Source organism: Cnephaeus nilssonii, assembly GCF_951640355.1.
Source record: "Cnephaeus nilssonii genome assembly, chromosome: 12".
NCBI lineage: Eukaryota > Metazoa > Chordata > Mammalia > Chiroptera > Vespertilionidae > Cnephaeus > Cnephaeus nilssonii.
This window is the reverse complement of record NC_137083.1, coordinates 53,799,703-53,817,103: the sequence shown is the minus strand read 5'-3', so window position 1 is coordinate 53,817,103 and position 17,401 is coordinate 53,799,703. Positions and strand designations below refer to the sequence as shown.

The 17,401-nt window shown below is 55.6% G+C and overlaps 1 protein-coding gene across 2 annotated transcripts in view; it reads left to right on the top strand.

Moving 5' to 3' along the window:
- CLEC2L (C-type lectin domain family 2 member L) overlaps nucleotides 1-9,584 on the top strand; it is a 37,261-nt gene extending 27,677 nt beyond the window's left edge. For both annotated transcript variants that reach the window (XM_079785549.1, XM_079785548.1), the window contains exons 2-6: nucleotides 80-154; nucleotides 2,365-2,531; nucleotides 3,531-3,631; nucleotides 5,294-5,409; nucleotides 8,062-9,584. In XM_079785549.1, the coding sequence (XP_079641675.1) occupies nucleotides 80-154; nucleotides 2,365-2,531; nucleotides 3,531-3,631; nucleotides 5,294-5,408 (458 nt within the window). In that variant the 3' untranslated portion in view covers nucleotide 5,409; nucleotides 8,062-9,584. The remainder of the gene's footprint in view (nucleotides 1-79; nucleotides 155-2,364; nucleotides 2,532-3,530; nucleotides 3,632-5,293; nucleotides 5,410-8,061) is intronic.
- Nucleotides 9,585-17,401: the final 7,817 nt, after the last annotated feature.

The following is a 17,401-nucleotide window of genomic DNA, read 5'->3' as shown; positions in this document are numbered from 1 at the left end:
ATTCCTGGGACGTGGGGCTGGCCGTGGCCATTGGTGGTGAGTGGGTGGCCTGGAATTGAACCCTTTTTCTTCTCCTCAGACACCACCACCCGTCTCCTGCTCGGGGCCATTGCTGTCCTCCTGTTCGCCATCCTGGTGGTGATGAGCATCTTGGGTGAGTATGGATGTCGGGGCATTGATGCGGTTCAGGGTGCCACCTCCTCAGAAGTAGGTCAAGAAAAGCTCCCGGCGTACCATGAATTCCATGGGGGACAAAGTAAATAGCAAACCGAGTGTTTGTTCTAGAGGTGATTTTAGCTTAAAATACTCTTTTCACACATCGACTCTACAAGTCCCCTTCCCTAAGCGATGCGATGCGGGGAAAGCGGATGCCGTGAGAACTCAGAGCAAACAAACTCCAGGGGGTTAGGCGGGCAGTGCTTCTTGGAGGAGATGAGTTTGGGACAAGGGCCTTTAAAGATCACATTCATTCATTCATTCATTCATTCATTCATTCATTCATTCATTCGACATTTATAGAGCCTGCTGTGTGATAGGCCCTGGGCGAAGTACTAGTGATAAAAAACAAGATGTTGGTTATCTCCCTTGTGCAAACATAGAGGTGCTCCTGCCCTGGGGGGCGGGGCCTCCCCAGAGGGGGAAACACGGGTGCCAGATCCTGATGAATGAATGGGGGCCGCCCTCCTGGGGGCAGAGGGAACAGAACAGCCCCAGGGGTGGGGCCTGAGCCTCAGGAGGGCTGCGAGGGACCGAAAGGGGAGGGATGAAGACACAGGCACTGTCACCGTGGACAGCCACCAGGGAACTTGGCTGCTTTCAATGGATTCAAGGCCACGTATGCCGTGGGACCTGAAGGGTTTGCAGAGTGGTTTGTCTTTAATCTTGGAGGTGCACCATCAAACCAGAGGTGGGCACCTCCAAATGGGAAAAAAAAAAAATCCACTGATGACACCAGCCCTGACCAAATCCTCGCCTACAGGGGTGCAGGATAAGCGGGGAGTTTGTGTTTAGGGAAGAACCTGGTGACGGCTGGCGGCCGCTTGGGTCCCCCTAGAATAGTGGCTGCAAGTTAAATCGGCGCCTCTGGTCTCTGGGAGGCCGGGCAATGTGTAAAGGTGGCACGTGGTGACTTCAGCGAGGTCTCCTCAGAGCTCCTGTGGAAAAGCAGCGGAAATGCAGCCACCCCAGGGTCAGTAGTCCCGAGGGCCCTGAGGCCACGGAGCAGGTGTGCCGTGTGCTCTGGTTAACCGGAGTCCGCGTGGCTGGGGCGCCATCGGCCTCTCTCGGCTCTGTCTGGCCTACATTTAACCAATCACTGGTATGAAAACAAACAAAATGTGTGCTTATAGAATGCGTAGGTGATACAATCCAAAGAGGGATGTTTAACATGACAGGTGAGAAAAAATCAAGATTAACATGTGTCTTTAAAAACTCAGAGGAGCCCACACGAGCGAGATAAACGTGGGAGAAATACATATAAGACCCTTCATTTGGGTTTGAAATGGACTCATACATGTTCTGGCCACGGGGGAGGCCTGACTTGGAGAGAGAGCATGTGAACACCATCAGAGCATGGCTTAATTCCTGTTGGCAAGGAGGCCCTTGGAGAATCTGGTGGATGCTCTGGGCTTCCTTCCCAGAACAGCACGCGTGTGCACGCAGCCCCGACTCCTCTCTGATGCGGTCTGCAGGCCGGGAGCCACCGCAGCTGGAAGGCAGCGTGGTGACCGCTGTGGCTGGGGCGGGGCCCACCCGGGGCTCCTGTCTGATGGGTGGCAGCGATGTGATGGTGCGGGCACCCTGTGGTGAGCCAGGCCGGATGGAGAAGGGTCTGGGGGAGAGGCCGTGTCTGAGCCTCGAGAGGGAGGCTGCTGTCCTTCAAGTGGGTGCTAGACGGCGACCGGCTTTGCTCTGGGCCACCCCAGAGGCAGATCCCGGGCCAGCAGGTCTAGGTCACAGGAGGGCAGGCTGGAACTCCGAACCGGAGAGGAGCTTCCAGCAGTCAGTGGTACAAGGGCTGCCTTGTTAGCTAATGGGGCATGGCCAGGCCCCCTGAGCCTGCAGGTGGGTGCCACCCAGGCTGGAGAGAGGACGCGTCCCGTGGCCTCCAAGTCCCTTCTGAATCTGAGTTTCCGGGGTTCCATGCCTTGAAGAGAGAGGAGAGAGAGGAGGTCTTAACCCAGGAGCTAACCTGTCATGTCCCTCTCCCCCCGCCCCCATGTCCCTCAAACCTCCCACCTTCTCCCTGCCAGGCGCCGTGAGGTGTCAGTGAGGGGCTCCCAGGCGGGGCCGTGGAGGGAGCCCGGGGCAGCGTGGGGTCCTGCGGGCCGGGCGTGTGGTGGTGCTGACCCCCTCTTCCTGCAGCCTCCAAGGGCTGCATCAAGTGTGAGGCGCCCTGCCCCGAGGACTGGCTGCTCTACGGCCGGAAATGCTACTTCTTCTCTGAGGAGCCGAGGGACTGGAACACGGGCCGGCAGTACTGCCACACCCACGAGGCGGCGCTGGCGGTGATTCAGAGCCCCAAGGAGCTGGTGAGTGCTGGGAGGGGCCCTGGGAGACCCCGCCCCGGACTCGGTGTCCCCCAGCCGCCGCACAGCCAGCGTGTGCAGGGGGCCCCTCAGGGTCTGCAGGCCCAGGTGGCGTGTCCACTGCTCTGGTCAAGGCCAGCCGTGTCACCGCGCTCAGCTCGGTGTTGTAACGTGAGAATTACAAGTGACCAGTGCACCTGAGAAATCACATCCATCTCCTAGTCCAACTGGGACAGGAGCTCTTTTTTTAATATATTTTATTGATTTTTTACAGAGAGGAAGGGAGAGGGATAGAGAGTTAGAAACATCGATGAGGGAGAAACATCAATCAGCTGCCTCCTGCACACCCCCTACAGGGGACATGCCCGCAACCAAGGTCGATGCCCTTGACCAGAATCGAACCTGGGACCCTTCAGTCCGCAGGCCGACGCTCTATCCCCTGAGCCAAACCGGTTTCGGCAAGGGCCAGGAGCTCTTGTGTCACCTCCAAAAGCGGTTTTGTCTACAGACACGTGGCTGTGCGGGAGTTGGGTGCAGAGGTGTGGGGATGTGGGTGCAGCGGTGGCTGTGCGGGAGTTGGGTGCAGTGGTGTGGGGATGTGAAAGGCAGAGAACCTAACAATCCCTGGTGGTCTCTGATGCACAGGGTAAGAGCCCCTTCTTCAGAGAAAGGCCAGAGGATGGAGGTAGAGGGACAGTCGCCCTGAGCGCTGAGGGTTGTCCCAGGTGCCTACGAAGTGGGCAAGCCCAGGCTTCCTGTGCGTCGGGGAGCTGGCACCTGGGCTGCTGGGCCAGGGCACCTTGTGCCAGGGGGCAGGCCCCAGAGCAGGGTCCCCTAGGGGCCACTGCAGGCGGCTGCTGGGTGGTCAGTGTGAGTGCAGGCACCCTGGCCCTAGGCCTCACTTTTGGGGTTCAGCAGGCGCCCCTCGGTGTCTGTAGATCTGGGAGCCCTAAGCAGTCAGGAGACCACATCTGACCGAGCCTTCCTCTTTGCTTGGTGCAGGAATTTATGTTCAAGTTCACGCGGAGGGAGCCCTGGATCGGCCTTCGCAGAGTCGGGGACGAGTTCCACTGGGTCAACGGGGAACCCTTCGACCCCGACACGTGAGCTGAGGCTTCGTCTTCGTCCTCCGCCCCAGCTTAGCCCGGGCAGGGCCTCCCTACCCCGCACCTCCCAGGGACCCGCCTGGAGCTGTGCGGGCGAGAGCTCCCCCGAGGTTCAGCGGGTGTGAGGGGCCCCTTAACCACATCGCTTCACTTTGTTTCTCGCCCATGAGATTAGCCTGGGGCAGTGGTCAGCACACCGCGGCTCGCGAGCCACATGCGGCTCTTTGGCCCCTTGAGTGTGGCTCTTCCACAAAATACCACGTGTGGGCGCGCACGTACAGTGCGATTGAAACTTCGTGGCCCATGCGCAGAAGTCGGTTTTCGGCCTGGGCGAGTCTATTTTGAAGAAGTGGCGTTAGAACACTCAAGGGGCCAAAGAGCCGCATGTGGCTCACGAGCCGCGGTTTGCCGACCACGGGCCTGGGGTGCTGGCTCTGCTCCAGCGAGCCTCCTGTGCCGCCCTGTGACTCCTTGTCTGTCAGGCCCGTCTGCATGGCTGTGCGGTTCAGCCCAGGGGGAGGGGAGGGAGTCCGTGCCTGGACGGCCCTCTGTGTGGCCAGGGCACACCACACCTGGCCACAGGGAGGTGGAGAGCGGCCTCTGCTCGGGGCAGCCACATGCCACCAAACGCTGACACTCAGGAAAGGGGCGGAGCCGGGCACAGAGCGTTAGAGACCCCGCTGGGTGTGCGTGCTGTGTTATCTGTGAGACCCACGTGTGGGAGTGAGTGTGTGAAGAGCGAGGTGCCAGGCACTGGTTTGTGGGGTGATGTGGCAGTGGTCACGGGTGGTGGGGTGTACGATTGGGGCAGTGAGGGTGGTGACAGGTGTGGGGGGCAGGGAATAAGGGAATGAACCCTGGCTTTCGGTCCAGACCTTCTGGCTGGAGGAACAGGCCACGAGGAGGTGGGGGCCCTGCTGCTGCGGACCACGCCGGCCCCAGCCCCCAGCCCCCAGCCCCCCTTCCCACGGAGGCTCCCTCCGTCCCAGCAGCCTCCAGCGGCAAGCAGCCGGTTACCAGCTCCTTCCCGTCCCCTCTCATCACCTCTTCCCTTTCCCTCCTTCCTTTTCCCGCTCCCATCGCAGATCAGCTCTTAGCACGGCTGAGAAGTCTTACACGTTCTGCCCCCTTATCCCCTTCTGGAAGCTTCCTGCTCCCAGAGGCAGGGAGCGCCCTGGAGATGGGTCCCCACGTGCTGACCACCTGGCAGCCAGGGGCCGTGTTCCCGCCACTGAGGTGGTCCTGCCCCCACACTCCCTCTCGGGGTCATTCTGACGCCAACTCTTGCGGGACCCCAGCTCCAGGCTGGCAGGGGGCTCAGATCAGGGCGAAGAGGAGAAACCTTGGACTCTGGAGGACTGGTTTCAGGCGAGGAGAGCCCTCCCGCACAGGCCCATGAATGACAGCACAGGCCCATGAATGACGTCTGGTTTCCTGGGCAACAGCCCCAGGGTAGAACATTGGTGTGATTGGGGTCCACCCTAACCTGCGAGGCCCTTTAAGTCAGCTCCTCTCCCCCCAGCTCTTCTTCACAGGAGCCCGGTGCTGGGAGCAATGGGAAGCCCCTGAGGAAGGCCTTGGGGCTGGATGTCCTGGGAGGTGGTCGGAGGGCGGGGCGGACGCCACAGGCTGAGCGCTGGCCGTCTCTCTTGGCCACAGATTCGCCATCGCGGGCCTGGGGGAGTGCGTCTTCGTGGAGCCCACCAGGCTGGTGTCGACGGAGTGTCTGATGACCCGGCCCTGGGTGTGCAGCAAGATGGCCTACACGACGTGAGGTGGGTCAGGCCCATGAGTCCTGTCTCCTTGGCCCCAGCAGGTCCTGTGGCTCAGCAGTTGAATCCCATGTGCTCAGGAGGGTAGGGTCCTCCCCGCAAAACACAAGCACAGAGCCCGCCGTTAGCACCCAACAAACCCGCCCCCCCCGCCCCCCCAATCCTGGAACCTTCCTCCTGCGGCCCTGGCACGGACACACTGCATTGCTGTCGGCACACACAGTGCCCCCCGCGCCCCCCCCCCAAGTCATTTCTCTCGTGGTTGCTGGGAGGCAGGGCTTCCCTGGCCTAGGTCCCGCACACCTGCCCTCCTTGCCTTGTCTGGGCCGCTGCTCCGGCAGGCCCCGCTGCCTGGCCCTGCTGCCTGGCGTCTCCGATGGAAGAAAGAGATGAGCGGCATCCAGAGGAGTCGGCTGCCGTTTGCTCCAGGCCTCGGGGAGGGGCAGAGGGCACGGCTCTGGGTGCCCGGGGGAGGGGCCACGTCAAGCCCACTTGACCTAGCTTGGCGGGTGGCAGTACACGGGACCTGAGGGCAGAATCAGTGTGGCCTCAGGCCCCGAGTTACTCTTAGATGCAGGGCGGGCTCCTGCCGGCTCCTCATTACTATTCAACTCAACGCGAGGAGCGTTGATTCACACCCACCACGCGCCAGACACCACGCCAGGCATGGGGATCAACAGCTTTATCCCCCAGGGAGCACACTGGGAGCAGGGGAAACAGCTTGGAAAGGACCAGACTGTTCTGGAACGTAGCCCAGGGATGGTTTATGCTGCCTCAGGGGAGGATTAGCCACGGGCTAGAGATGATGTTTGTGTTGGGCCTGATAGGAGTTTGTGCAGGTCCTGTGGCCCCTTCCCAGGGCCTTTGGTCTGCCTGGGGCGGGGGGGGGGGGGGTTGGGGGGCGGCAGGCCCACCAGTGCCCCACCCTGTCCACCCCCCTCCCCCAGGGCAGAGCAGCTGGCCATGGGGCCCAGGCCGCCCCAGCCTCCGCTCGGTGCCCTGGCTGGCGTCACGTGGGCGGCCTGCCTGGGAGCTGCCTGTGTGAACTGGGTCCTGGCCCATTTTCAGAAAATAGCTCAGGGAACCAGGTCCAGCTCCGCTCCGCTCGGCCTTCACTGCTGGGTTTCAGACAGCACTGCCAACATGGTTTTGTTGGCCTCTTGCATGCTTTCTAGATTCCTAGTAAAACATGGGTATTCTGGGGTTCTGTATCTTGTCATTATTGGGGAGCCAGAGGGGGCCTGGGTGTACAATGAGGTGAAGGGAATTCAGGGGGTGGGCCTGTGGGGGTGGCAGGAAGCCCACCCCCTCCCAGCACCTGCGGGGAGTGTTGAGGGGCTGCTGGCTCAGGCTGAGGACTGGCCAGCTGCTCCTGCTGGGGGGCGGGGGGTGTCCTCTCACCTGTTCTCAGACGTGCTCAGGTCCAGGGTCTCAGGGTCCTCCCCTCAAAGACAGCGAGGCTCAAAAGCCTAGAGCGGAGAGATCAACCAAGAGACTTGTATGCATGCATATGAGCATAACCAATGGACGCAGACAACAGAGGGTGAGGGCAGGATTGGGGGGCGGGCAATGGGGAGATAAACACATTTATAATACCTTAGTCAATTAAAAAAAAGTCACTCCCCCCAAGAAAAGCCTAGTGCCTTGCTTTCCACGTGGCACTGCATTTAATTCTCACAGAAACGCCCCGAGGCAGACAATGCGCCAGAGGGTCAAAGCTACACCTGGCCAGGCCTCAAGGCCCGGAGGATGAGTTGAGTGCTCTCGTCCTGGCCTGGGGCTTGGGCAGGAGGAACCAGCAACAGGAGGGCTGGGAAGGAGGCCGTTGACGGGGGCCATGCTCCAGCTGTGGAGGCACCTGGTGACTAGGCTGTCCTGACCTTGGGTTTGTCAGGACCACAGGACAGTTCCAATCAGTTTAGTGAAAGGAGCTCTGACTCCCGGTCACCAGTGTTGTAAGAGTTTTCCTATCAGGTTCCTACAGGGGGGAGGACACACAAGGCAGAAACAAAACACTGGCCTGTCTTCAGAAACATAGACCACCTGCCAAAGGTTATTACCAGCCCAGCGCCCCCCCCCCTCGTGGGCCGAGTCCACTAGGTTTGCTGGGCTGTGGAGCCTGGTGCTGTGCTCCTGGCGGCCACACGGGGGAAGCACCGAGTAAGCTTAGCTCGGAGCCCCTTCTTCCTTGGCCCATTTGAACCCAAAGCCCAGTCCCTTGGAGCCGGCAGGGTGCCTGGGGAAGGCTGGAGCATGCAGACGGCCCTTGTGAAGATGGGGGGTGACAGGGAGGGCTTTTTAAGGAGGACACATTGGGGTGGTAGCGTTTGGTGCTGTGCTAACGAGTTACTAGTGTTTGCTTAGTGAATCCACACCCTGCAAGGTCGGCACCATCCGCCTGAGGAGACGGGCTCAGAGAGGTACAGGACTTGCTCATATGCACAGCTCGGAGGTGGTGGGGGCAGGGTTTGAACCCAGACCATCCCCACAGGGTTCTTGGGGAGACACTTGTATGGCATGAGTGTCCCCACCGAGCCAGCCGGCTCCGAGGAGTGGGGGTGTCCCTGTGAGCCCACGATGGAGAAGGGGCTCCCCGGGAAGATGTCCGGCCCGCAGAGTAGGGATTGCTAGTAATGACTTCCGTCTCTCCCTCAGGGCCCAGCGCCGGCCTCCCTGCCAGGACAGCAGCAGCCCTGAGCGACCTCGCCCTCTCCCCAGCACCTCCAGCTCTTAACACTGAGCCTTTCACACGGCGCCTGTCACCTTGCCACCCTGACGTTTCTTCATGTCACCTGCCCGCCCCTGCACCTGATGATGAACCCCTGGGGAGCAGGCTTCGTGTGCCCTTGGCCTCTCGGATGTACACACACGCACTCAAAGATGATTGTACACGACAAGTGTACACGGCATCATCAACGGTCTCCCACGGCGGGAGAGCGGGCCCATCGTCGGAAGACTTGTGTTTGGCCTTGGTGGGCGTGGCATGACTTTTAGAGGCACAGCAGAGATGGACTCTTGAGTTTGTTCTGCTTCAATTAAACAAGCTCATGCACACACTGGGTGGGGTGGCCGGAAGTACAGGGGCACTGAGGGAGAGCTGCCTCAGTCTCCAAAATGTCCTTTGCATCATTCACGCAGCCTAATGAGGAGACGGCTGCGAGTGGGACCAGGCTCAGGGAGTGTCCATCAGGGAGGGGGCTGGCTGCTGAAGGTTCCGGTGACCCCCAGGATACAGCCCTAATTATCATCACTGCTGTTTACTGACAGCCGAGACCTGGTTTCCAGAAATGGCCACTGCCTGCTGAGTGCTTACAGCAGGAGGGGAGGCGGGGAAGGAGGTAGCTGCCTCTCTCCCCTTCCTGCTGTGTAGCCAGCTCCAAGCTCGGAGTATGAGATCGAAACGGGCATCCAGGAAGGCTCCTGCCACCCCCATCCGAGATCCCACCTCTCTGCTAAGGCGGCGGGGAGTGGACACACACTAGGCCTGGCTCCGAAGACCTGCCCTGGGCCAGTCAGGGGCTAGCTCTTCCCAACAAGCAGTTGGAACCTCTCTGACCCCAGGCTTCACCCGTCAACTAGAACCATACCTGCCCTGCCTACCTAACAGGGTTTTGAGAATCTTAGATGTTAGGATTTCAGGGGTTAGAAATGATCGACCCCATTCTTACTATCCATGAGGCCCAGAGAGGCTGAGTGACATGTCCAAGGTCACACAGCTAGTGGCAGGGCCGGAACCGGCCTTGCGGCGCTCCTGTTTCCTGTTTATTCTCTCCTCACTGCATGTGTCGTGCTTTGTGTATTTGTGAACTTGTTGGCCACCCATGTGGAAATGAAGCTCCTAGAGGGCAGGGGTCCCCTCGCACACTTTTCTGTTTCTCTGGCGCCTAGTACATACAGAAGGTGCTCAATAAATGTGTGTTGAACTAAACTGATCTTGGCTTCTAGTTCAAGTTCTCTTTCCTCTACACCAGGGGTGGGGAACAGCCTGCCCTCGGCCGTGTAAGACCCAAGAAATCCTTTGGTCTGGCCTGCCCAGGCATTAGGGGTGAGTTGATTAAGTGTTTGACCACACACAGCAGGCTAATTTTTAAGCTGATAACTTTGTATGGCCTGTGAAGGATGTTATGAATATCCATGTGGCCCCGGGCAGAAGAAAGGTTCCCCACTCCTGCTCTACGCCATGCTGTCTCTGGCCCTGGAATCTGCATTTCCCGTTCAGCTGCCCACAAACGAGGAAAAATTTCAGATGTTTTTGAGAAAAAAAAAAGCAAGATACTCACCCGCCTTGTGACATCCATTCTGGACCATGGTCTAGAGCACAGGACCCATTTGAGCGAATACATACAATTCTAAGACAAAATTTGAATAACAATAACAATTAACACTAATTACTAGTAAGAACTTGTGAGCGCCAGACATGGTGCTATGCAGTTCACACGAAGTGCTCGCTCACTTACACAGTGCCTGGTCCACAGTAAGTGCTTAATAAAAAACCATATTCTCGGAGGCTTTCTCTCCCACTTACACAGATTCCGCAGATTCTGCCACGGCTCCGGAGACCTGCCTGCCACATCGCCTTCGGGTGTCAGGATGCTTTCCTCCAAACCGACCAATCACGGTTAGGGGGAGGGAGAACCTGCAGAAGCTGCATTGCTTCCCAAATGCTTCCACCTGGAAATGACTGGGACTCCTGAAACCTTTCCTGATTAAAGGAAAAGCATGGACACCTAACTTCAAAAAGACCGAGAAATGCAGTCCTTCCATGTGCCGGAAAGAAAAGATAGTGAAAAGGCTTGTTGCATGGCAGACCTCTCTGTGATATCCCCACCCACATTTTGTGGGACCTTCTCCATTCAAAGCCCTGGACAGAGCGAAGCTGCTCCCATCGCTGACCTGCATTAGTCAGGCTACAGGCTAGAAAGAGACCTTTATTTTGTTAAACCTCTGCAATTTGGGCATTGTTCTAGAAAAAGCATGTCAAACTCAAAGGCTAATATGGGCAAAATAAACAAGGTTTAAGTTTATGTGGGCTGCAAAAACACAAAGGCTTCAATTTTCATAGAAATGTAGGTATACTTCAGTAGAGACATGCTGAATACAAAGAGCTGAAATAAATGAGTAATCTACACTAATAAAAGAGAAAGATGCCAATTGACTGTACCTTTGCAACGCCCACCAGCCAATCAGGAGTGAGTATGCAAATTAACACAACAAAGATGGCGGGTTAATTTGCATACACAGGGGCCTAGCAGCCGGGGGGTGGGATGTTTGCGTCACCGCCAGGTGTTCTACACCGCCCCAGCCGCTCTGAGCCTCTGGGCAGTGTGGGAAGGCGGAAAGGTGACTCTAGGCGGAGTGAAGGCGGTGCTGGCAGCCAGGGGAAGGAAGGCCCATTCTTGCACAAATCTTCATGCATTGGGCCTCTAGTTGTTAACATAAAATAATAGAACATTTTAATAAAAATATTTTTTTCTTGAACATTAACTTACCAGACACTGCATAACTGCACTAATTAATAAGCGTTACGCAAATAAACCTATTTTTCTTGGTCTCTGAAAGCGAAATATTTTCTGTTGCGCCAAACAAGTCAGTACAAGACTAATGACGTGGCAATCAGCTGCTAAAATACTCGCTGCTAGTATTAGTGGAGAGAAATTACATCCCTGTGCATAAGGCATGTAAGGGAAATGAATGCAACATGATTATAGTAATCATTAGTGAATGTTGTAGTTCGTTATTAATAATCTTCTCTAATAAAATGGTAATATGCAAATTAACCATCACTCCGCTACATAAGCCATGCCCACCAGCCAAGCCACGCCCACCAGCCAATCAGGGCGAGTATGCAAATTAACCCCAATCCAAGATGGCTACAGCCACAGTGAGCAAGGTTTCCCAGTTAACAGAGCAAGCCAAGCTTTCCATAGCCGTTGCAGGCCTAAGCCTCCACTCAAGCTACAAAGTTTCAATTATAGAAGGTAAACAAATTCAAACAAATGGCAACAGAATGGAGCTTGAGAGAGTAGGCCAGGGTTGCCGGCAGCAACAGGGGAAGCAAAGCTTTAAAGCACACCCTGGCCGGGCCCACCCGCTTAAGGCAACGAAGTTTCAACTGTAGAAGGTGAATTAACTGCCACAGAGATGGCTGCCGCCCAGGAGGGAACAGCAGGCTTGGCTCTGCTCCAGGCTACAAAGTTTCAATTGTAGAAGGAAAATAAATCCCAGATACCAGGGCCTCCGCTTAGGTTGCCCGGGGGTGTGGCCCGCCTGCAAACCAGCACAGGCCCCTCGCTCAGGCCACCCCACGCCCCAAGAGAACCCCACCCTGATCCGGGACACCCTTCAGGGCAAACCAGCTGGCCCCCACCCGTGCACCAGGCCTCTATCTTATCTAATAAAAGAGTAATATACAGATTGATCATCACTGCAACACACAATATAGCTGCCCCCATGTGGTCAAAGATCCTGCCCCCATGTGGACACAAGATGGCCACTACAAGATGGCCAGCAGGGGAGGGCAGTTGGGAGGCACCCGGCCTGCAAAGGAGGGCAGTTGAGAGGGACCAGGCTTGCAAGGGAGGGCAATTGGAGGTGATCAACCCTGCAGGAGAGGGCAGTTAGGGGTGACCAGGCTGGCAGAGGAGGGAAGTTGGGGGCAAACAGGCTGGCAGGGGAGCAGTTAAGCATCAACCAGGCTGGCAGCGGAGTGGTTAGGGGTGATCAGGCTGGCAGGCAGAAGCGGTTAGGGGCAATCAGGAAGGCAGGCAGGCAAGCAGTTGGGAGCCAGCAGTCCTGGATTGTGAGAGGGATGTCCGACTGCCCGTTTAGGCCCGATCCCACCAGGATCGGGCCTAAACGGGCAGTCGGACATCCCTCCAGGAGTCCCAGATTGGAGAGGGTACAGGCTGGGCTGAGGGACAACCCCCCGCCGTGCACAAATTTCGTGCACCGGGCTTCTAGTTATGTATAACAGGATATTGTAAAAATTAAGTTACGGAATTTTTATTAAAATGTTTTCCATACCGTTATATTGGCTGGGCCGCAAAAATATTCATTGTGGGCTGCCTGCAGCCCGCGGGCCACGAGTTTGACATGCTTGTTCTAGAAACTAGCATACTGATACCCTACTCAACCTACATGAGAGCTACAGTTAAAGAAGATAATAAGATAGGCTACTTGCAATAATAAGTAATCCTAACATTTCAGTGGCTTAAATATAATTGAAAGATTTATCTCTTGCTCTTTTGTGGTTTTACCCAGCGTGGTTTTGCTAGGGGACAGCCACCTGGGCTTCTGCCAGCTGGTGGCCCCCCCGCTCTCTGGGCTCTCAGAGTCCTTCAGACCTTCCACATCTGGCTAGAAACGGAGGGACGAGAGTGTGGATAAGAGACTGAGAGCTTTCTTAGGGGTCAGCTCTGGCCATAATTATCTGCAAAGAATCCTAGGAAATATAAACCTCTGTGTCTACAGGAAAGGACTGGGGAATGTCCAGTCTTCCGCATGTAATGGTATCCCCATTTCACAGATAAGAAAGCTGAGGCGTGAGAGGTTAAGCGATTTCCCAGCTTTCCCAGCTCAGTTCCTGGGACTGAACCGGAATACCCTGCCTTCACAGCCCACTCGCATTCCCTGGACACTGAACCGCCTTCTCTCCTAGCGCTTCACTCGCTCAGCACCGCCTCTCCCGCTCAGGAGGCCTCCTCCAAGCATCCTCTTTGGTCCTGGCCCTTTATCTACCGATGGGAAAATTGTTCTCTTCCGAGCAGCCCCATCCATGGGCTTCGTCTGCAACGGATAAAGATCCCCAGAGAGCCAGGGTAATACAATGTAGGAAGACACTGAAACAGGACGTAAAAAGACTTGAAGGTAGACGTCCAGTGGTTTGTTTCCAAGGTGCCTGTGGCCCAGAGTCGTTTAGAAGTGCTGCTGATGGCAGTGTCTCAGGAGGGACTAGATCCCTCCTACAGATCAGCACCTAACCATGGAAGTGGATCCTCTCACGTTCGGACACATGCCTGGCTCCCTGGTCTGTCTCTTCCCTACAGAGTGAGGATCAGGGGTGTTGCTGGACCCTGCCATGTCCCACCCTCACACAGAGCCAGTCAGTGTAAGGGAAGCTGAGGAGGAAGTAAGTCTCGCAAGAGGGCATTTACAGGGCCTGGGGAGTGTGGTGAGGCAGGACCTCGTCCCTCGAAGGCAGAAGCCCCGGGCAGAGTCCTGAGCTGGCTGCCCGGACTTGCTGGGGGGCCCACCTCCGGGGCTCCTGGCTCAGCCGGGAAATAGGCCTTGTTACGGACCTAGGAGTCTGCTTCCTGGTCTTCAGTTGGAGAGTAGCTAGGACAACCTAAGCCTTGTCACCCAGGATCAGCTATGCCCGAGGGAGCTCACTGAAGGCAGTGAGTTTTTCACTTGAGATTTATTTATTTAATATATATATTTTTATTGATTTCAGAGAGGGAGAGGGAAAGAGAAACATCATTGATGAGAAAGACTCATCGACTGGCTGCCTCCTGCATGCCCCCTATTGGGGATGGAGCCAGCAACCCAGGCATGTGCCCTGATCGGGGAATCAAACCGTGACCTCCTGGTTCATAGGTTGACGCTCAACCACTGAGCCACGTCGGCTGGGCTCACTTTAGATTTAAATCAGTTTCCAAAGTCACTGCAGGTGAGACCCTTCCACACAGCTGCCCTGCATCCCCCGGGCGTCCTCCCACCTCTCTCTCCGCTCCCGTGGCTGCGATCCCCGCACACATTCATCGTGTAAGGAGCAGTATGACAGAAGAGTTTTGTCCAAGTCTTTTGCCTGGATTTTTATGGAACTTGAACTTGGCTCAACCGAGTTTAACCCACGTTCGAGTATTGTCTGTGTTTTGGGTTCCATTGGCCTCACCTGAATTCTAGGAGACACAGAATGTGGAGTGGGAACGAGGGTTGACTGGGGCATGAAAATGGGCTGAGTAATTCGTCCCCTTATCAAATGTTTATGACCACCAGCTCTGCCTGGCGTTGTAACAGACGCCCTAGAAAGAGGGGAAAGAGAAATCCTTCCCGGGAGGATTTGGTGGTTTTGTGGGGAAGGAAATCAGCAAAGAAGTCAGACAGTGCGGTAAAATGCCAATTATGCGGGGGGAGGGGAAGGAGGATGTAGACAAAAAGCACCTACCTCACCAGGAGCCCAGGGCCACCTTCCCAGAGATGGTGCAGCTGGTTCTCCAAGGGCACAGGCTCCAAAACAGGGCGAGGAGGCCACACCAGGGGCGAGGTGGGCGCAGGGCCTCCTTCCTGGGGCTGAGGGAGAGACCTGCCGCACACAGCCTGGTGGGAGGGGCGGGCTGAGGGAGCCGCGTGGCCACCTGGGTTCCTCTGACTCCTCCAGTGAGAGTGAGGGTGGGGGCTTGGAGAGGGTGGGCGGTTCCCACTTAGCCAGGAGGGAGCTAGGAGCACCTGGCAGGCTGACCCAGGTGTGCAGGGTTGGGAGGCCTTCCCAGAAGCTCTGCGAGCCTGGGTGTAGGAGCAGAGACGTAGATGACTGAGTCTGTCCACAGCAAGTGGGTGCGGCAGGGAGCTGAGGGTCCGGCAGGGAGCTGAGGGTACGGCAGGGAGCTGAGGGTGCGGCAGGGAGCTGAGGGTCCAGGTGAGAAGGTGGGTGGGCCTCATGTGAGCCCAGGTGGCACGGAGGATGGGGGCCAGGAGCCTGGCAGTCCTGAGGGCCCCGAACACTGGCAATAGAGGTCATGATGGGTGTCAGGTGAGGAGCCCGCGTGCGTTCCTGGTGGGGATGTAAGATGGTGCAGCAGCTGTGGCGAAGTTAAGACTCACCATGCAATCCAGGACTGCACTCCTAGGTACTGTATCCAAAAGAACGGAAGGCAGGACTAGGCGCCTGCACGCTAGTGCTCACGGCAGCACTGTTTGCAAAGCCAGAAGGTGGGAACAACTAACTCACTTACCCATCCACAGAGGAGCAGATAAACAAATCGCGGTGCACACGCTCAGTGCAGCGTTACGCAGTCTCACAAGGACATTCTGATACGCGCTGTAACTAGATGGACGCTGAAGGCATTGTTCAGTGAAACAAGCCAAAAAAAGGGCAAACAGTGTATGCCTCCACTTACAGGACGCAGCGGAATGGGCAAATCCAGAGACGGAAAGTGGAAAGGTGTTTGCCAGGGCTGGGGAGGGGAGCTGTTCTTTAATGGGTTCAGAGCTTCTGATTGGGATGATGGAAGTTCTAGAAACAGAGAGTGGTGATGGTTGCACAACATTGTGCATGGACCAATGCCACCAATTGCACCCTTTAAAGTGATAAATGTGACGTTACGTGTATTTCACCGTGAAAATGCTGGAATGATGGGAAGCCACAGTGGAGGAGGAGGAGGAGTTGCTTCTGCTTCCCGAGGTGGCCGGAAGGGGCTGTGGGGCTCATGGCTCCGGGAGGGGCTCCCGGGGAGGGCCCAGGTGAGCGGTTCGAGGAGCGGCCTGACATTGACGTCTGGTGAAGGGCAGGACTTGGGTGCAGAGGGAGGCTGCACCCCGCACCCCGCAGGAATGTAGGAAAGCTCTCAGGACGGCGATGACAGCGAGGCCTCCGGGATGGGTTTGGAGGCGGACGGGGTTGGAATGGCCCAGAAGAGGGAAGGGAGCTAGGAGACCTCAGGGGCGGGCACGTGAGGCCCCTCCACAGCCACACGTGGGCATCTTCGCAAAATTAAAAAAAAATGTTTTTATTGATTTTAAAGAGAGGAAAGGAGAGGGAGAGATAGAACTATCGATGAGAGAGAATCACTGATTGGCTGCCTCTGCACGCCCCCTACTGGAGATCGAGCCTGTAAGCCGGGCATGTGCCCTGACCGGGAATTGAACTGGCCACCTCTCAGTGCACAGGACGACACCCAAACAACGGGGCCACACCGGCCGGCATCTTGACAGATTTTAAATGCGGCGCTGGGTTATGAACATGTTCAGATGTATTAAATACTTTCCGCAGGCTAACTAACTTCTGAAGGCTGTTACTCATAGCAGTCACCTCTTTAGTCCCGTGATGGGTCTGGTTCCAGAAGAAATAAGCGTGCCAGGCCCGTGGACAGTGATTCCAAACAGTTTAATGTAATTCCAAGACAAAGTGTGATTACATCGCTACACATATACAATATGCATATGTGAGTTTACAAATTTTAATTAATAACTCGTTTCACCTCAGAGACCGAAAAAATGATCAAAAAGAAACTGTGAGTAACAAGCTATAACATAGTTCACCACACAGGACCCCCTTCTCACCCTACAGTTAGTAATATTACAATTAAAATAACTATATTCTTCTATAATTTTTTTCTGTTAAAATCATCTCATAAATTTACAATGCTATTATTAGTTTCCAAGACTAATATAAATTCACTCCATTTTTCTACAACGAAAATGATTATTAATTTAGAAGCACACGACGTCATGATGAAAAACACAAGCATTTTAGTAGCAAGGACTTGATCAGTTAAGAATTATTTTTCTTGTAAAACATTCTAAAGCCAAGTAAAATATCCATTCTTATAACATACCTATAATATGAGACTAAGGAGTAGGTTACATAGAGGTCTACGACACATTGGTTTGTCTTTAAAAAAAGTAGACATTTATAAATAAAAAAGAAAAGCGGGACAATTCACATAGGAAAAAGAGGTACACGAGAAAATACTGTTGCACGCAATAATTTTCACAAAGATTAACGTGGATTAACACTTTTTATTACAGAAACAGTACAGTGAAGGAACACAACAGACCAGGGCTTCCATAGGGTTATTGAGCTGAGATGACCTGGAAGAGAAAGATCTAGACGAGATGACCTTGGGGAGGGAGCCACGTCCCTTGGACTGGTGACCAAGCGTCACCTGGTCTCCTCTTCCCTGTTCTTATTCTGGGGCGTGAGCCTTCCATCCAGAGTGTCCTAAATTCACGGGCAGTTGAAAGGTAAACATTTCTACAGATCCGTTCTCTTTCC